Below are 17,768 nucleotides of genomic sequence, written 5' to 3'. Positions count from 1 at the left end.
ATCACCACCCCTTTTTTAAACTACTGGTAATTGAAGAGTACTGCAGTTGGGGAAAGGGTACCACCTAGTGGAGTGGTGCCCTACTTCATGTAGTGGTGCCCTACTTCATGTAGTGGTGCCCTACTTCATGTAGTGGTGCTCTACTTCATGTAGAGGCGTGGTTCCTTTGACCTTGTTTTCATGGTGTACCTTTGTGTTGTAACAAAAGAAGATGTGGATACTGCAGAATATAGAATTACAGGGCTTCTCTAGAACAGACTGTTTATATCATTTTTGTTTCTCTACAGCATTTTTGCTGATCAGAACTGTGCTGATGCATACCACTAAGCTGTACACAGATTCAACCACAAATGTCACTTACTGAACACTATTTTTATGGTGTCAATGAATTTATTTAGGGAGAGGGGCAACTTCAGGAAGACATAATATGATATTATGTTACAGTCATTAAGAAATAACATCCTCTAGCAGTCATACATTTACCTTGGGTACCTTACTAATCCCCACTGCTGCCTATGTCTTTATCCCTAATACACTTACCCTGTCACTTTTCTCTCTATGCATCACATTATTTGTTTAACTTGCAATAATTACTCTCTCCTATCATTCTATCTCCATGTACTACAATATAAATATACCAGTATCGTTGCGGTTACAGGAATACTGTATTATACAGTCAAATAATAAGTGTTTGCAGTTGCTAGTTACCTCTGATCTGTAGTCACACATGACCACAGCCTGTTCATACAGTAGCTACGTGTGGCTAACATGAATTACTAGCATCTCTACCGACTTCATACAGACATCTCTGAGGACATGGTCCCTCAGTGGTCGAGGTGCATATACACATCCCTCAGTGGTCCCTTCAACCTTGGGAATGCCTCAGTCATGTTCATGTTGTGGTCAACCTGCTACCAAGTCAGCAAAGATTTGTCCCCCAATATGGCTTTAAAGTCTGTTTTTGCCATTCATCTAACATGGCGCTCGTGTATTTATTTTAATTCAGAATATTCATTTAATGGCAATATGTAACTATAAAGTGAAAATATGAAGATCTATCGCAGATTCGTCATAAATAATAGGATGAATAATGTATGGGATGAATAGCACTAGACAAGCCATTTGTTTGAATAGGCCTGGTTACCACTCTATTGCCTCATCTCTTTCCCCATCCTCAGATAGGACCACTGCAGAGACTACAGACTACACATGCTCAACCCAGCGATACACCTGCATCACCCCTCCTCTGCAACTACAGTCCTCACAAGTCCTCATACTCAAGGGCCTTCAAGTCGCAAGACATGACATTTCATGAGGACAGAGCCTGCTTGAAGTTAAAGGGAAACAATGGCTTCACTCCCCACATAACTGATTCTGTCAGCTTGAGTAAATTCTAAGCAGAGCTATCTACCACAGTTGGTCTTGGTGCTTTGGCTGAATAGGGATATACTAAGGTTCTGTTGCTGAAGGGGGTGAAGGTCTTTGGAACGTGGAGAAGGGATGAAGAGGTGCAGCCAGGTAGGGTGGTGCTGGGTATATTTTTGGCAGTGTTCAGGGCTTGGTGACCCGCTCTCAGGGTGAGGGACACAGTGTGACAGAGGTTGCCTTCCGATTCCTTACCCTTCTCCCAGAAGTGAGCACTAGCTCACTCACTGGACCCCGCATGGACTAGACAGAGGGAGTTTCCACCCGGGTGCACACTTCGGGAAGAAGGGAAGGGAGTTGGCCACCAATGGTCTCTCTCCCTGAGTGTGCAGGAGGTCAGAGTGGGGAGGTCAGGGGTCAGCCAGGTCAAAGGTCACAGTTTGTTGGCGTTGTTCCGCAGGTTGTTGAGCTCCAGCTCCAGCTGTTGGAGTCTAACGTCTTTCTGCACCAGCTCCTCTCTCAACCTCTTTAGCTCATCTTGCTGCCTGAAGAACATCCGCATGAGCTGGGAGAGAGGAATGACACACACACACACACACACACACACACACACACACACACACACACACACACACACACACACACACACACACACACACACACACACACACAGTGAAGGTCAGGGTAAAGGCATAGTGCAGATGCATTGGCAAGACAGTGCCTGTGGTTGTGCAGTGTGCTATCTATTCTATGTTGTTCAAGACATGGTAATGTTTCTGAGAGTGAGTATATGACATAGCGCTGTCATATACACAACAACACATCAATTGGTTTCACCTCGTTCTCTGTCTTAGGTGGAATACTCTCCAGCAGGCCATTCATCACCATGGTCTTCCTCTCCCTCACAGGGGCCTTGAAGGCCTTCTGGCAGGGCCGCTTGTATCCAGCCTTTAGGGACATCAACACTGGCTCTGCGCACGCACACACACACACACACACGGATGATGCTCACCAGTTTTGCATAATTGTATGTTTGTATCAGTATTCATAAAAGCATTAGTTACATATGTATGCTATTTTGCAGTATAGCACTACTCACCTCTGTCCATCCCACTCAGCCACTCATCTGCAGTGAGGGCTGGTTCTGTGCCTGCTGTCATAGGGTAGATGTCCTCTTGGTATGTCTCGGACTGCAAAACCACAAGACAGTATTAATCATTCCTATAGCACCCAAAGCAGAAAATGAATGCTGCCGCATTGCCTTGTGCTAGTCTAGAAAGCACCTAGGCAGTATGATAAGGGTGACAAGCCAAGCATAACCCATATGGTGAGAGGATTACATTTCAGCTAGCTCCTGTCCTGGGTAATATTCCACACTAATGTAGCATTAGTGGCCAGTATCATACAGTATCTCAGCTACTCAGACAACTCCCTTTGTCCAGGAAGGACAACATTTGATATCACTTGATTTTGCTTAGCTGACGCATTCAGTGTTGAGTGCCCTAACCCAGTTTCTGTAATGTTACTCTTTGTGGACTCTTAGGATTTGAACCCAGGTCCCAGTGGCTAGAGGCCTCCATGACCAATGAAGCACATTTGTACCCTCTCTCTCTCTCTCTCTCTCTCTCTCACTCACTCACTCACACACACACACACACACACACACACACACACACACACACACACACACACACACACACACACACACACACACACACACACACACACACACACACACACACACACACACACACACACACACACACGGTAGTTAATTACATTTTGCCATGTAGCGGTGTAGCTAACTGCTAGAAAATAAAAAGTACGCAAGAATTTCCTTTTTTTTTTTCATCAGACCTGCCTAATTATCAGTTGAAAATGTTTCCATTTTTAGCAGGCTAAATTACACATGATTCCAGAGTGATCTGTTCTTGCAATTTGTAATCTATGGCATTTCAGATTGAAATATGATCATTTATCACTAAGTAGTTTGGATGTAGTGAACTATTATTTAAAAGTAACCTTCAGTTAAGTAAACTATATTTTTCCTAAGGCTAGAGTAGCTAAAGTTCTTCCATTGTGAAGTGATTGGTAGCTTCAGAGTAGCTTCCCCAACACTGCACTCCATTCACCCTTCGTGGGACTATCATGGAGATGGGCTCGATGAGGCCCCTCAGAGTCACCAGCTTGTAGAAGCGGAACACCTCGCAGGCCGCCACGTCCAGCCCATGTTTTGGCATCACTCCTGTGAGGGTGGACAAAGAGAGGGAAAGGGGGTTGAGGTGAGTCTTGGAGTTAAAATGGACACCTTACATACCATACCAATCTAGGGGCTTCTACTGTCAAGAGCAATATTCAGACTGAGCATAGATAGAAACGGAATGTCTGGAACAGTCACAATTCTCTATATCAGTTGGAGATGAGAGGCGAGTCTGGTCTATGTGCAATGTTCTGAGTGCTGCGAATGTACCTCTTGTTAGGATTCCTGATTGTGCTGTGGGTTCACTGAGGGCTGAATTTGAGATCACATCCTCTAAAATCATGCATTGATGTCAATTGGAATTTTGCACTAACATCAGAGTTCTGAGCGCAGATCTCAAGTTTTATGGTTCAGCACTAATAGAAAATAACTCAAACTTGTACCCTGTCATGTATCTGAAATTTTGTTCCAAGAGTTCGAAAAGTATGATTTTCACTCATTGATTAACCTCAATTTACAGGCTTCCTCACTGATGAACGAGACCTGGAAGGATGGCATTGCGATTTGTAAGGCTACTTAGTATTCATCGATTGATGTGAGTGACTTACCCAGGCCTTTCTGTGGAGCCGGGGACCTGAACTCCATTAGGTACTGCAGGTAGGGCTTCTCTGTGCCCACCTCATAGTATCTGATGTTACCATCTCCCTGTGAACCAGACACAGATACCTGAGATCACACAGCAGATAGCAGTAATGTTGAGGTTCCCATGGTAACACACTCTCTTTCACACACACGCATACATATATTTCACACACACACACACACCACACAAAATGCATTTTCACAATTATAAGCAAATGAGGAAGCGCACATCCCACATAGGGGTTCCATTTCAAGTCAGTCAATTCAAAAAGTGAAATTAAATCCCAATTAAATTCAAGAGAGAAATTCGCATTAAAACATACAAATTAAATTCATACACATCACCTCACGTGATAGTTGAAAGCTCAGGTCAAGTGGCCTTGGTATGACGTGTCTTACCTTGCCTGCCAGGTAGAGCATGTGTGTGTCAGCATCATAGAAAGGGAAGAGCAGCCCAGACAGCCCATCAATCTCCTCTTCTATGATGGGCATGGACAGGTCCTCCTGGAGAAAGAACCTTAGTGAGACACTGCTCTACATATTCTCTCTCTCTCTCTCTCTCTCTCTCTCTCTCTCTCTCTCTCTCTCTCTCTCTCTCTCTCTCTCTCACATAGACACTGATATATCACCAATGAGCTCACCTGATCCCACAGTGCCACTTGTCTAGTGTTCCATCGAGAGACTCCGGTGGTCACCAGGCGCTTCATGTTACCCAGAAACACCACTCTGTTCACCCTGTGGCTCTTACAGTCAGCTTCCTGTTCAGATATATGGCAATAGCTCTGGAAAATTATTCAAACTGGTTGTGTTACAACACAGCATGAAACAATACAGTAGCTACGTCTACAGAGGTAATCCTAATGCCAAAGCATTTGTGTGTGTGAGGTGTGTAGTGTGTGTGTATGTTTGTGTCTAGGTACCCCACAAATGGTGCTGTATATGGAGACAACACAGGTGTGTGAACAGGTCACTCTGGCTTTAAAAGCCATGTTGCAAGTTAAATGGGCTAATAAAAATAGAACGTACAACCCTTGTAGATGACAACACAAAACAAATGAGAAAATAAATACAAATAAACATATATACACTACTGATCAAAAGTTTTAGAACACCTACTCATTCAAGTGTTTTTCTTTATTTTTTGCTATTTTCTACATTGTAGAATAATAGTGAAGACATCAAAAATATTAATAACACATATGGAATCATGTAGTAACCAAAAAAGTGTTAAACAAATCAAAATATATTTTACATTCTAGATTCTTCAAAGTAGCCACCCTCTGCTTTGATGACAGCTTTGCACACTCAATTAACAGGCGTGCCTTGTTAAAAGTTAATTTGTGGAATTTCCTTCCTTAACGTGTTTGAGCCAATCACTTGTGTTGTGACAAGGTGGGGAGGTATACAGAAGATATCCCTATTTGGTAAAAGACCAAGTCCATATTATGGCAAGAACAGCTCAAATAAGCAAATAGAAATGACAGTCCATCATTACTTTAAGACAGGTCAGTCAATATGGAAAATGTCGAGAACTTTAAAAGTTTCTTCAAGTGCAGTTGCAAAAACCTTCAAGCGCTATGACGAAACAGACTCATGAGGAACGCCACAGGAATGGATGACCCAGAGTTACCTCTGCTGCAGAGGATAAGTTCATTAGCGTTACCAGCCTCAGAAATTGCAGCCCAAATAAATGCTTCACAGACACATCTCAACACTGCTCAGAGGAGACTGTGTGAATCAGGCCTTCATGGTCAAATTGCTGCAAAGAAATCCCTACTGAAGGACACCAATAAGAAGAAGAGACTTGCTTTGGCCAAGAAACATGAGCAATGGACATTAGACAAGTGGAAATGTGTCCTTTGGTCTGGAGTCCAAATTGGAGATTTGTGGTTCCAACCGCCGTGTCTTTGTGAGACACGGTGCGGGTGAACGTATGATCTCTGCATGTGTATTTCCCACTGTAAAGCATGGAGGAGGTGTTATGGTGTGGGGTTGCTTTGCTGGTGGCACTGTGATTTATTTAGAATTCAAGGTACACTTAACCAGCATGGTTAAATGTAGTGCTATGCGCTGAGAGTCAGGAAGCAAGTTCAGGAAGTGAGTGTTTAAAAAAAATAAACATCATCCAAAACAAGGAACACTAACAGCACACAGACATGAAACTGAAACAGAAACAATGACACCTGGGGAAGGAACCAAAGGGAGTGACAAATATAGGGAAGGTAATCAGGGGAGTGATGGAGTCCAGGTGAGTCTGACGATGCGCAGGTGCGCATAACGATGGTGACAGGTGCGCGCCATAACGAGCAGCCAGGTGACCTAGAGGCCGGAGAGGGAGCACATGTGACACTACCACAGCATTCTGCAGTGATACGCCATCCCATCTAGTTGGGGCTTAGTGGACTATCATTTGTTTTTCAACAGGACAATGACGCAACACACTACCAGGCTGTGTAAGGGCTATTTGACCAAGAAGGAGAGTGATGGAGTGCTGCATCAGATGACCTGGCCTCCACAATTCCCCGACCTCCAACCAAATTGAGTAGGTTTGGGATGAGTTGGACCACAGATTGAAGGAAAAGCAGCCAACAAGTGCTCAGCATTTCTGGGAACTCCTTCAAGACTGTTGGAAAAGCATTCGAGGTGAAGCTGGTTGAGCGAATGCCAAGAGTGTGCAAAGCTGTCATCAAGGCAAAGGGTGGCTATTTGAAAAATCCCAGTTTAACACTGTTTTGTTTACTACATGATTCCATATGTGTTATTTCATAGTTGATGTCTTCACTATTATTCTACAATGTAGAAAATAGTAAAAATAAAGAAAAACCCTTGAATGAGTAGACATTCTAAAACTTTTGACCACTAGTGTGTCAAGTAATATGTAGCTAATGTTAAGTAATTTAGCTAGAATTGTTGGTATCGCTGCTCGCAGTGGTGTAAACAGATAATCAATGTGGCTCAGCATTCATGTAACGCCTGGTCAATATTCTATTTCATGTTTTTGTGGTGCGTGTGTAGCCCAGCAGTATATAAGCACCAATTTACAATGCCGTATTGAAAAATAATTGACATATCCGATTGATACATATACCACTATTGATTATTGTTTTTAATTGTTTTAAAGTGAAACATGGCCTTTACAGTTTTTTTACAATCGCAAGGACCCCTTTCTCAATACTTACTGTAGGTCACTTTTTCAAAACTCTTCACACAGTGAGCACAACAGCAGTCTATGTGGGCTAAACTGTGGATCATTTTCCATTGCTTTGTCTGTTTTCAATGACTACATCTATCAAATTTCATGAATTACTTTCTCCCTCAGACACAACCACCACCAAAACTCTATGTACCTACAGGCCAATTTGCACGTTTACATACTCTTTTCAAAACTGTTCAACTGAAGTTCAAAACCTAACATAACACAAAATGTAATAAGACAGCAATTTGCTACATTTCTATAGTAATACCCTACTGAAATATATTCCAAATCTAAAAAATGAAATACTATCAAAACAATTAGACCAACCACATCTGATTCTCACTGTAGCTGAACACCTACCCAGGTGTTAGTCTTTCAATTTCATTACCAACTATACAAAAGGGGACATTTTATGAATAATGCTGTACTGCAATCTAACCATGGACCCAGACAGAGATCGAGAAGTGGCTGACAGAGGAAGAAGAGTGGCTGGGAGAGGGAGAGGGAGCGGAGTACGTATGCATAGTGGAAGAAGACTGAGAGTAAGATCAAGAGCTGTAGTCTCAGATGAGATTAGGGCTACTATAATTGATCATGTAATAAATCATGGTCTATCAATGAGAGAGGCTGGTCTGAGAGTGCAGCCAAATCTGCAACGCTCAACAGTGGCATCTATTGTGAGAAATTTCCAGCAAAACAACAGATAAGATTTGCATTCTGCAAGGACATCTGACTGAACTGCACATTACAGAAGTAAATTGAGCAAAGCCTCCAAACCCACTTGTGTGTAATTGTTTTTGTATTCCTGCTTAGGACCCAACGGTTACCTCCCACGGGTGGGAGAGGTAGGATTTCCACTGCTGTGTAGGAAACTGCAATCGTTGATATGGTCATCAGAAATAATGGCATAAAACTCAGAGATTTGGGACAGAGTGTTGGCAGACAACATTACATTTGGAAATATTCACAATGTAAGCATAACAACTATTTATAGAGTCCTGAAACATCATCAAATCAGGATGAAGCAGTTGTACACTGTCCCCTTTGAGAGGAACTCTGAACGAGTCAAGCAACTCAGGAACCAATACGCTATAGCCTAACTCTTATGTTGCCTTGTAGATTTATTTTCGAGAGTCATGGAGATTGAAGCCAGGCCAACAACCCACATATTCATCTTTGTGGATGAGGCTGGTTTCAAAGACGGTGGTGAGGAAGGAATGTGATTGGGAAAAGAGCCACAGTGGATGTCCCGGGCCAGAGGGGTGCCAACGTCACAATGTGTACAGCAATATACTCTGATGGATTGCTGTTACACAAATTGCTAATTGGGCCATACAACACCGAGCATCTCATTTCATTCCTGGATGACCTCTATGGAAGGGTTGTGCTAGGTGATTAAAGGGTTGCAGTGAGGCGAAATCTGCCAACATTTGTAATTGTATGGGACAATGTGGCATTTCACCACTCCCGTGCAATCAGTGGTTAGCAGCCCATCCCAGGATGGTGTCACTTTTCCTCCCACCTTACTCTCCATTCCTCAACCCCATAGAGGAATTATTTTCCTCATGGACCACCATCCACATGATCAAATGTTCCTCCTGGACGCAATGAATGCTGGATGCTTGGACATATCTGCAGAAGATTGCCAGGGATGGACCATTAATGCCAAAAGATTATTTCCTATGTATATTGCCCAAGACGACATAAGATGTGATGTGGATGAGAACCTGTGGCCAAATGCAGAAGACAGGGTTGACTAGCATTGCTACTCTATCTGTATTGGTGTATATACAAATTCTTGTATTTTGTAATCATTCCATGCCAAAAAATGACATAAAACATATTGAAGCATATTGCATCATGTCTGATTCATTCCTGTAACATATACTGCAGTGAATTCTAAACAGTAGGGAGGTCATTCTTGTTTTGTAAAGACATTTTACAAAATAAAACATTGTGTAATGCTACCTGTTGTTAGTGTTTTTTTAGGTCATTATTTTATGAGTGACAAAGTGTGCTTGTTGGGTGACAACCTTTGCTAGTGTTATGGAAGAATGAGTTGATTTGAGACATGTATGAAGTGTTTTGATAGTTTTATTGCATTTTGGATGTGAAATGAACTGCTGTGCCAAGCTGAAAGTTGGTTAGGAGATCTGTGTGAAGAGTTTTGAAAAAGTTTCCTAAGTATTGACAAACGGGTCCTCGCGATTGTAAAAAAACGAATATAGCTGGTCTCTCTCTGTCTACATGGGTGAGTGACCCACCTGCAGGACCTTGCCCGAGCGAGGCTCGATCACACGCAGGTGTTTGTCCTTGCAGCTGGTGGCCAGCAGGCTGCCGTCGGTGTTGAAGGACATGCAGAGCACCACGTCTGAGTGACAGTCGATCATCTTCACTGGGCTTCCCACCTCCAGGTTCCAGATCAGGATCTGACAAATGGAGGGACATAAAGAGTGAAAGTTAATGTAGGAGAGACAAAAGTCTGAGGAGGTGAGGTGATAGAAGAGAGAGAAGGGGAAGATAATTTATAGGAATAGAGATATATATATATACACTATATATACAAAAGTATGTGGACACCCCTTCAAATGAGTGAATTCATCTATTTCAGCCACAACCGTTCCTGACAGGTGGAGAAAACTGAGCACACAGCCATGCAATCGACATAGACAAGCATTGGCAGTAAAATGGCCTTACTGAAGAGCTCAGTGACTTTAGGATGCCACCTTTACAAGTCAGTTTGTCAAATGTCTGCCCTGCTAGAGCTGCCCCCGTCAACTGTAAGCGCTGTTATTGTGAAGTGGAAACGTCTAGGAACAACAACGTCTCAACTGCAAAGTGGTAGGCCACATAAGCTCAGACCACCAGGTGCTGAAGCGTGTAAAAATCTTCTGTCCTTGGTTGCAACATTCTTTACCGAGTTCCAAACTGCCTCTGGAAGCAACGTCAGCACAATAACTGTTTGTCGTGAGCTTCATGAAATGGGTTTCCATGGCCGAGCAGCCATACACAAGTCTAAGATCACCATGCGCAATGCCAGGCGTCGGCTGATGGAGTAAAGCATGCCGCCATTGGACTCTGGAGTGATGAATCATGCTTGGTGGATGCCAGGAGAATGCTACCTTCCCGAATGCATAGTGCCAACTGTAAAGTTTGGTGGAGGAGGAATAATTTTCTGGGGCTGTCTTTCATGGTTCGAGCTAGGCCCCTTTGTTCCAGTGAAGGGAAATCTTAACGCTATAGCATACAATGACATTCTGTGCTTTCAACTTTGTTGCAACAGTTTGGGGCAGGACCTTTCCTGTTTCAGCATGGCAATGCCCCCGTGCACAAAGCGAGGTCCATAAAGAAATGGTTTGTCGAGATCGGTGTGGAAGAACTTGACTAGCCTGCACAGAGTTGTGACCTTAATCCCATCAAACACCTTTGACCTTAATCCCATCGAACACCTTTGGGAACACCGACTGCGAGCCAGGCCTAATCGCCCAACAGTGCCCGACCTCACTAATGCTCTTGTGGCTGAATGAAAGCAAGCCCCCGCAGCAATGTTCCAACATCTAGTGGAAAGCCTTCCCAGAAGAGTGGAGTCTGTTATAGCAGCAAAGGGGGGACGAACTCCATATTAATGTCCATGATTTTGGAATGATATGTTTGACAAGCAGGTGTCCATATACTTTTGGTTATGTAGTGTTTAGAGAGAGAGAGAGAGAGAGAGAGATTTAAGAGTGAACAAAGTGAGAGAGAAAGATGAGTAAGGGGAGTGAGATAATTAATTAAAGAGAGGAAAGGATGGTAAAGAACACTACAGCAATGATTTACTGATACCTTAAAGTCGTAGCCAGCGCTGAAGAGGATGCCACTGCAGGTGGGGTGCCACTCTATGAGACCCACTCGTCGGCTGTGTCCATACAACTCCAGCACCGCCTCAGACATGTTCCGCCTCAGCCCTCCCTCTGGAATCTCCCATATCCGCACCTATATGCCACATATAGATAATGGTCATAGACATCGGCAGGTCATCGTGGAATGCTCTGCCACCAGAGGTTACTCAGGCAAAAAGGAAGTTTAGCTTTAAAAAACAGTTAAATAAGACCTCTCCTCTTTCTAAAGATCTAATTTACCTGTACTGTATATAATATATATAGTACAGTGCTATCTGAAAGTATTCCACATTTTGTTGTGTTACAGCCTGAATTTAAAATGGTTTAAATTCAGATTTTGTGTCACTTGCCTACACACAATACACCATAATGTCAACGTGGAATTATGTTTTTAGACATTTTTACTAGTTATAGTAATTTAAAATAAAAAGCTTAAATGTCTGGAGTAAATAAGTATTCAACCTCTATGTTATGGCAAGCCTAATGAGTTAAGGAGTAAAAATGTGCTTAACAAGTCACATAAGTTGCATGGACTCTGTGTGCAATAATAGTGTTTAACATGATTTTTGAATGACTACCTCATATCTATACCCCACACATACAATTATCTGTAAGGTCCCTCTGTCGAGCAGTGAATTTCAAACACAGATTCAACCATAAGGGAGTTATGCTAATGCCTTTCAAAAAAAGAAGACATTAGATACCCATTTGAGCATGGTGTAGTTGTTAATTACACTTTGGATGGTGTATAAAAATACCCAATCATTACAAAGATACAGGCGTCCTTCCAAACTCAGTTGTCGGAGAGGAAGGAAACCGCTCAGGGATTTCAACATGAGGCCGATAGTGACTTTAAAACAGTTACAGAATTGAATGCCTGTGATAGGAGAAAACTGAGGATGGATCAACAACATTGTAGTTACTCCACAATACTAACCTAAGTGACAGAGTGAAAAGAAGGACGCCTGTACAGAAAAACATGCATCCTATAAGGCACTAAAGTAAAACTGCCAAAAAAATTGCTTGAAGAATTACAAAAATAATACATGTGAAAATATTGTACAATCCAGGTATGGAAAGTTCTTAGAGACTTACCCAGAAATACTCACAGCTGTAATCACTGCCAAAGCTGATTCTAACATGTATTGACTCAGGGTTGTGAATAGTTATGTTAAAGACAATATTTCTGTATATTATTTTCAATAAATGTGCCAAGTTTTCACTTTGTCATTATGGGGTATTATGTGTAGATTTGTTTTATTTAATCCATTTTGAATAAAACAAAATGTGGAATAAGTCAAAGGGTATAAAGACTTTTCCCTATGCACAGGGATACCCGCATGCACACACACGGAAGCACACACACAGACATGTGTGCACACACGCACACAGAGACATGCTTGCGTGCTCCCAAATACACACACACACACAGACATACACACACATGCGCACACACACACCAATGATTGTTGTTACTCACAGAGCAGTCCTCTGAGCAGGAGGCTATGATGTTGTCGATGAAGGGGTTCCATTTGATGTCCAGCACGCCTCCCTGGTGGCCGCACACTTTAGGTTGGTGAGGGTCGATTCGCCCAGCCTGGAGGAGCACATGGAGGAGAGAGACAGAGACAACACAAAACAGATACTGTAAATAGCATAAAAGCATTATCATCCCTTTATATAATCTAAACATGCTGATCAAAATTCAATCCCATACTCAAAGCCTTGTTGAACTCAATGAGTAAGATACCTCAGGATATTTGTATTCAACAGAATATTGTCTACAAAGAAAAATGACACATAACTGTCTACCACCAATACATAACATGAAATGCATCAACAGGGTTGACACCAATATTGACAACCAGTGGTTACCCCCAATGCCCACTGAGTGGTGCCACTGTACTGTGCCATACGTTGCACTGCATTAAGCCTTTCACATAATCCTGCTTCCCTCAGCATCTCTGAGGTACTGGATCTTAGGGTCAAAAGCTGGGTCAATTATAACAAAATAGATGCCTTTTGATTTTGAGTAGATGCCTTTTGATGTGTATAAGGAAAGTGAGCAATAGGACTATTTTGACAGAAACCACACAAGTTAAGTATATGATTTCCAAAATGGGGTTAGAAGGAAATCCAGTTGGAAGTGCAAAGGAAAGTAGCCTAATTTGTAATTCAAACATGCCTCACAGGCCACAGTGCTATCATTGCTTAATAGAACCCATTGTATCAGTGTCATTGTCAGTCTTTGTCTAAAAGTGTCTGATACAACAGTTAGGATAGAAAGAGAACATTGTAAGACAGGAGGGTCACATGACTGAAAAAAAGGATTCAAGCTAACTCTGTACCAGTCACACCCTATAGCATGGCTGTTTACAAGTCCAAGATGTTGAAGTGACTAATATGGGTTAATCCTATAATAAGTGGGCCTATACAAGCCATATGACCTAGACAGTAGCAGAGGACCCTGTGGCTTAAGCTGAGGAACCCTTGTTCACTATCACTTCTACTAGTTGGCTATTAAGAGCAGGATTTTAAAGCTGTAGGCTAACCTCATCATGGCCAACAATTAATCATTGTTTCTTCAATCAAAACCCCCCCTTCCCCAATCCTTTATGCTTAACATATTGGTTTCTGAGCACATTATTTCCTCTAATAAATATCGCTTTTTACCACTTACACATCTAAGTTAAAAAAATGTTGTATGTAGGCTAGTGATTATTTTTTGAAGCATTGTTTTCAGTCCTAACAAACTGGCATCACTAACATGAGAATTGAAAAGTTTATGCACACCTCACACCAGTGACAACAGACATAGCAAAGCCAACTATTGAAACATTCAATGGCAAATAATTTATATGTAGTGCCAGTGGTAGAAATAACTAAGCACTTTAATTTGGAGCCAAAAAGGACCGTGTGCAATAGATGAGATGGAGGAAGCCGTCAGATTCTGCAGGTCCTTTTCATCGGTCTCAGTCTTATCTATAGATTATTATAGAATACTTTAGGGGAGTTTTGGCCTATGAAATAACTATTCAAGGGAATATTGTTCTTGTCAGAAATGAGGAAATTGCGAAGCCACAGGAAGCTGAGCCGAGGTAGATTTGCAGGACAGGTAGCTAAGAACAACCAAGTGAGCTTTAAAAAGTGATCTAGTCTATTAGCTAGCTAGCCAAGACATTTGGGTAGCTGAAGGTCTTTTCATCCTAGGCTTTAGCAAGGTTGTTGATAATTTAATGGCTGCAGATGTGAAGAATGCTTCATTAACATGTTCTAACTTGCTGTCATGGAAATTCTTACACAGGTACACTCCAAGTCAATCTTAAAATAATGTCCTTCTCGTGGTCCGAACACACATTAATTATAATGTAATTATTAGTGTTTACATAGCCCATTTAAATCTCACCCAATGTCTCTAGTCTTTCCAGTGAGGGTGATCAGGCCTCAGGTCAGTCAGCCCTATTAAGTGAGGGTTTGTTTCTTGTACCTCAGACATTAAAGATATTTCAAACATTTTGTGTATTAGGTTTACATTGGGTTTTTCAGTACATTTCATATCAAAATAATTTACACGTGGGCAACCAAAACTCTGACAATAGATACTTCAGAAAATTTCGTTTTTGTACTTTTAAGTTGCATCCTTTCTAACCTGTGAAAAACCCACTAAAACAAAAATTAAAAGACCCCACACAATAAATCAAAGAGTTTTAACGACTAACAAATGTTCATTAATAGGTGGGTTGTGTGTGGGTGCTGGCGTGTGTGTGGTAAAAATCGTAGGGTAAACAACGTTCTGCTTTCCCCCTATTGCAAGGTTTATTACAAGACAAACATGCTAACTTTCTCCATATTAGAAGGCATTGTTTTCATTTTAGTATACTTTCAAAAAGTTACTCTCTTTTTATTACCTATCTCTGCTTCAATTTCTGCTTCAATATTTATTAAAAGTCTATTATTTTAAGATTAATATTTGATGCTTTGGAGGGATCAATATGTATTAACTGGGTTGGCACTGTCTGTCAGTCCCCTGTAGATGGGGCGCTCGGTCCATAATAAGTCTGACACCTGAGACAGCTTATACAGGGAAACAGATGCATTTTCCATTTTGCCTACTCACGAATAGAACGACATAATTTGGGATATCAACTATCGGGAGTACAATACATTGTAGCCTTAAGTTTAATTAACAGAAAATCATTGGTTCTATTTAACAGGGTATGGTGTTTACTTCAAATTGTATTACCAGGGTGGAGGAAATCTCATCAGCGTTTATAGCTTTATTGGTTAGGGGTAAGTCAAGTCCTGTACAATGTTTTAACCTTATCTTTACCAAATGATCAATAAAGGGACCAGATGTATATTATTATAATGTTTTCTATTGTTACTTCATCAGATCTCTAGTAATGTCACGCCCTGACCGGGTGAACTCAGGTGTTTTGGGTCAGGGTGGTTTATGTTGGGTGGTTTTCCTGTGTTTGTTTTCTGTTTTGCGTTGGAGCCTTGTGTTGGCTCTATTGGGGAGTATTTCTATGTTGGTTTCTGTCTTCCCAATCAGAGACAGCTGTCGCTAGTTGTCTCTGATTGGGATCTCATTTAAGTTCATTTCCCCCCACGCTGTTCGTGGGGAATTGTATTTGCATTGCTATTCGTAGCATGTGAAGCTGTTCGTTCATGGTATCGTTTATTGTTTTGCTGGTTCACCGTTCTAATAAAAATGATGATGAACCAAACCTCCGCTGCGCCTTGGTCCCTCTATAACGACGAACGTTACAGAATTCCCCACCGAACCAGGACCAAGCAGCGGGAGGAAAAGGAGCGCGAGAGATGGGCTCGCGAGGGAAAGGAGTTCTGGACCTGGGAGGAGATCATGTCGGGGAAAGGACCCTGGCGGACGGACTCCCAGGTCGAGGAGGAAAAGCCAGCCGGTAGACGGAGTCGCAGGCGGCGGTCGAGGAGGCCCGGAAAACAGCCCCAAGAAAATTTTGGGGGGGGGCTAATGGGGTGGTCCGGTAGGGCAGAGGAAGAGCCCAGACCACTGCTCTCGTGGGGGATGACGGCGGAGGAAGAGACGAGGATGAGGCAGTTGATTGAGGACCTGCAGAGGGAAGATCTGGAGGAGGAGCCCTGGTATGCGGAGTTGCGCGCTGTGTCGCCAGTGCGCCCGCACAGCCCAGTGCGTCCGGTGGACAGACCCAGCACATGCCGTGCTAAGATGGGAATCCAGCCGGGACGAGTGGCTAAACCAGCTCCACGCTACAGGTCACCTATACGTGTTCACAGTCCTGTCTGGCCCGTCCCTGCTCCCCGCACCAAGCCCACGGTGCGTGTCCACAGTCCTGTCCGGCCTGTTCCTGCTCCCCGCACCAGGTTAGTGGTGCGTGTCCCCAGTCCTGTCCGGCCCGTCCCTGCTCCCCGCACCAAGTCAGTGGTGCGTGTCCCCAGTCCTGTCCGGCCCGTCCCTGCTCCCCGCACCAGGTTAGTGGTGCGTGTCCCCAGTCCTGTCCGGCCCGTCCCTGCTCCCCGCACCAGGTTAGTGGTGCGTGTCCCCAGTCCTGTCCGGCCCGTTCCTGCTCCCCGCACCAGGTTAGTGGTGCGTGTCCCCAGTCCTGTCCGGCCCGTTCCTGCTCCCCGCACCAGGTTAGTGGTGCGTGTCCCCAGTCCTGTCCGGCCCGTCCCTGCTCCCCGCACCAAGTCAGTGGTGCGTGTCCCCAGTCCTGTCCGGCCCGTTCCTGCTCCCCGCACCAGGTTAGTGGTGCGTGTCCCCAGTCCTGTCCGGCCCGTTCCTGCTCCCCGCACCAGGTTAGTGGTGCGTGTCCCCAGTCCTGTCCGGCCCGTCCCTGCTCCCCGCACCAAGTCAGTGGTGCGTGTCCCCAGTCCTGTCCGGCCCGTCCCTGCTGCCCGCACCAAACCAGTGGTGCGTGTTCCCAGTCCGGCACGGCCCGGGTCCGGTCCACCGGTGCCCAATCCTGTTCCGGGCGACGGCTCCGCTCCAGAGCCTGGGCATGCCGCTCCACAGTGGTCCAGTCCGGGCCAGAGGGGTAGGGCTAAGGTGGAGGCGGGGGGAGAACACGCCCGGGGCCAGAGCCTCCACCGAGGGTGAGGCGCCCACCCGGATTCCCCCCCCTAATAGACTTAAGTTTGGTGCGCCGGGAGTACGCACCGTTGAGGGGGGGGTACTGTCACGCCCTGACCGGGTGAACTCAGGTGTTTTGGGTCAGGGTGGTTTATGTTGGGTGGTTTTCCTGTGTTTGTTTTCTGTTTTGCGTTGGAGCCTTGTGTTGGCTCTATTGGGGAGTATTTCTATGTTGGTTTCTGTCTTCCCAATCAGAGACAGCTGTCGCTAGTTGTCTCTGATTAGGATCTCATTTAAGTTCATTTCCCCCCACGCTGTTCGTGGGGAATTGTATTTGCATTGCTATTCGTAGCATGTGAAGCTGTTCGTTCATGGTATCGTTTATTGTTTTGCTGGTTCACCGTTCTAATA

The 17,768-nt window shown here is 43.8% G+C and overlaps 1 protein-coding gene across 1 annotated transcript in view; it reads right to left on the bottom strand.

Moving 5' to 3' along the window:
- Positions 1-368: 368 nt before the first annotated feature.
- coro2bb (coronin, actin binding protein, 2Bb) overlaps positions 369-17,768 on the bottom strand; it is a 53,934-nt gene continuing 36,534 nt past the window's right edge. Inside the window, exons 3-12 of the mRNA XM_029758376.1 lie at positions 12,765-12,881; positions 11,229-11,378; positions 9,668-9,832; positions 4,849-4,965; positions 4,607-4,711; positions 4,174-4,270; positions 3,498-3,610; positions 2,465-2,555; positions 2,203-2,336; positions 369-1,930 (exon numbers count right to left, since the gene is read on the bottom strand). Coding sequence (XP_029614236.1) covers positions 1,799-1,930; positions 2,203-2,336; positions 2,465-2,555; positions 3,498-3,610; positions 4,174-4,270; positions 4,607-4,711; positions 4,849-4,965; positions 9,668-9,832; positions 11,229-11,378; positions 12,765-12,881 — 1,221 coding nt within the window. The 3' untranslated portion in view covers positions 369-1,798. The remainder of the gene's footprint in view (positions 1,931-2,202; positions 2,337-2,464; positions 2,556-3,497; positions 3,611-4,173; positions 4,271-4,606; positions 4,712-4,848; positions 4,966-9,667; positions 9,833-11,228; positions 11,379-12,764; positions 12,882-17,768) is intronic.

Source organism: Salmo trutta, chromosome 7 (genome assembly GCF_901001165.1).
Source record: "Salmo trutta chromosome 7, fSalTru1.1, whole genome shotgun sequence".
Taxonomy (NCBI): domain Eukaryota; kingdom Metazoa; phylum Chordata; class Actinopteri; order Salmoniformes; family Salmonidae; genus Salmo; species Salmo trutta.
This window is presented reverse-complemented; position numbering and strand designations above follow the sequence as displayed.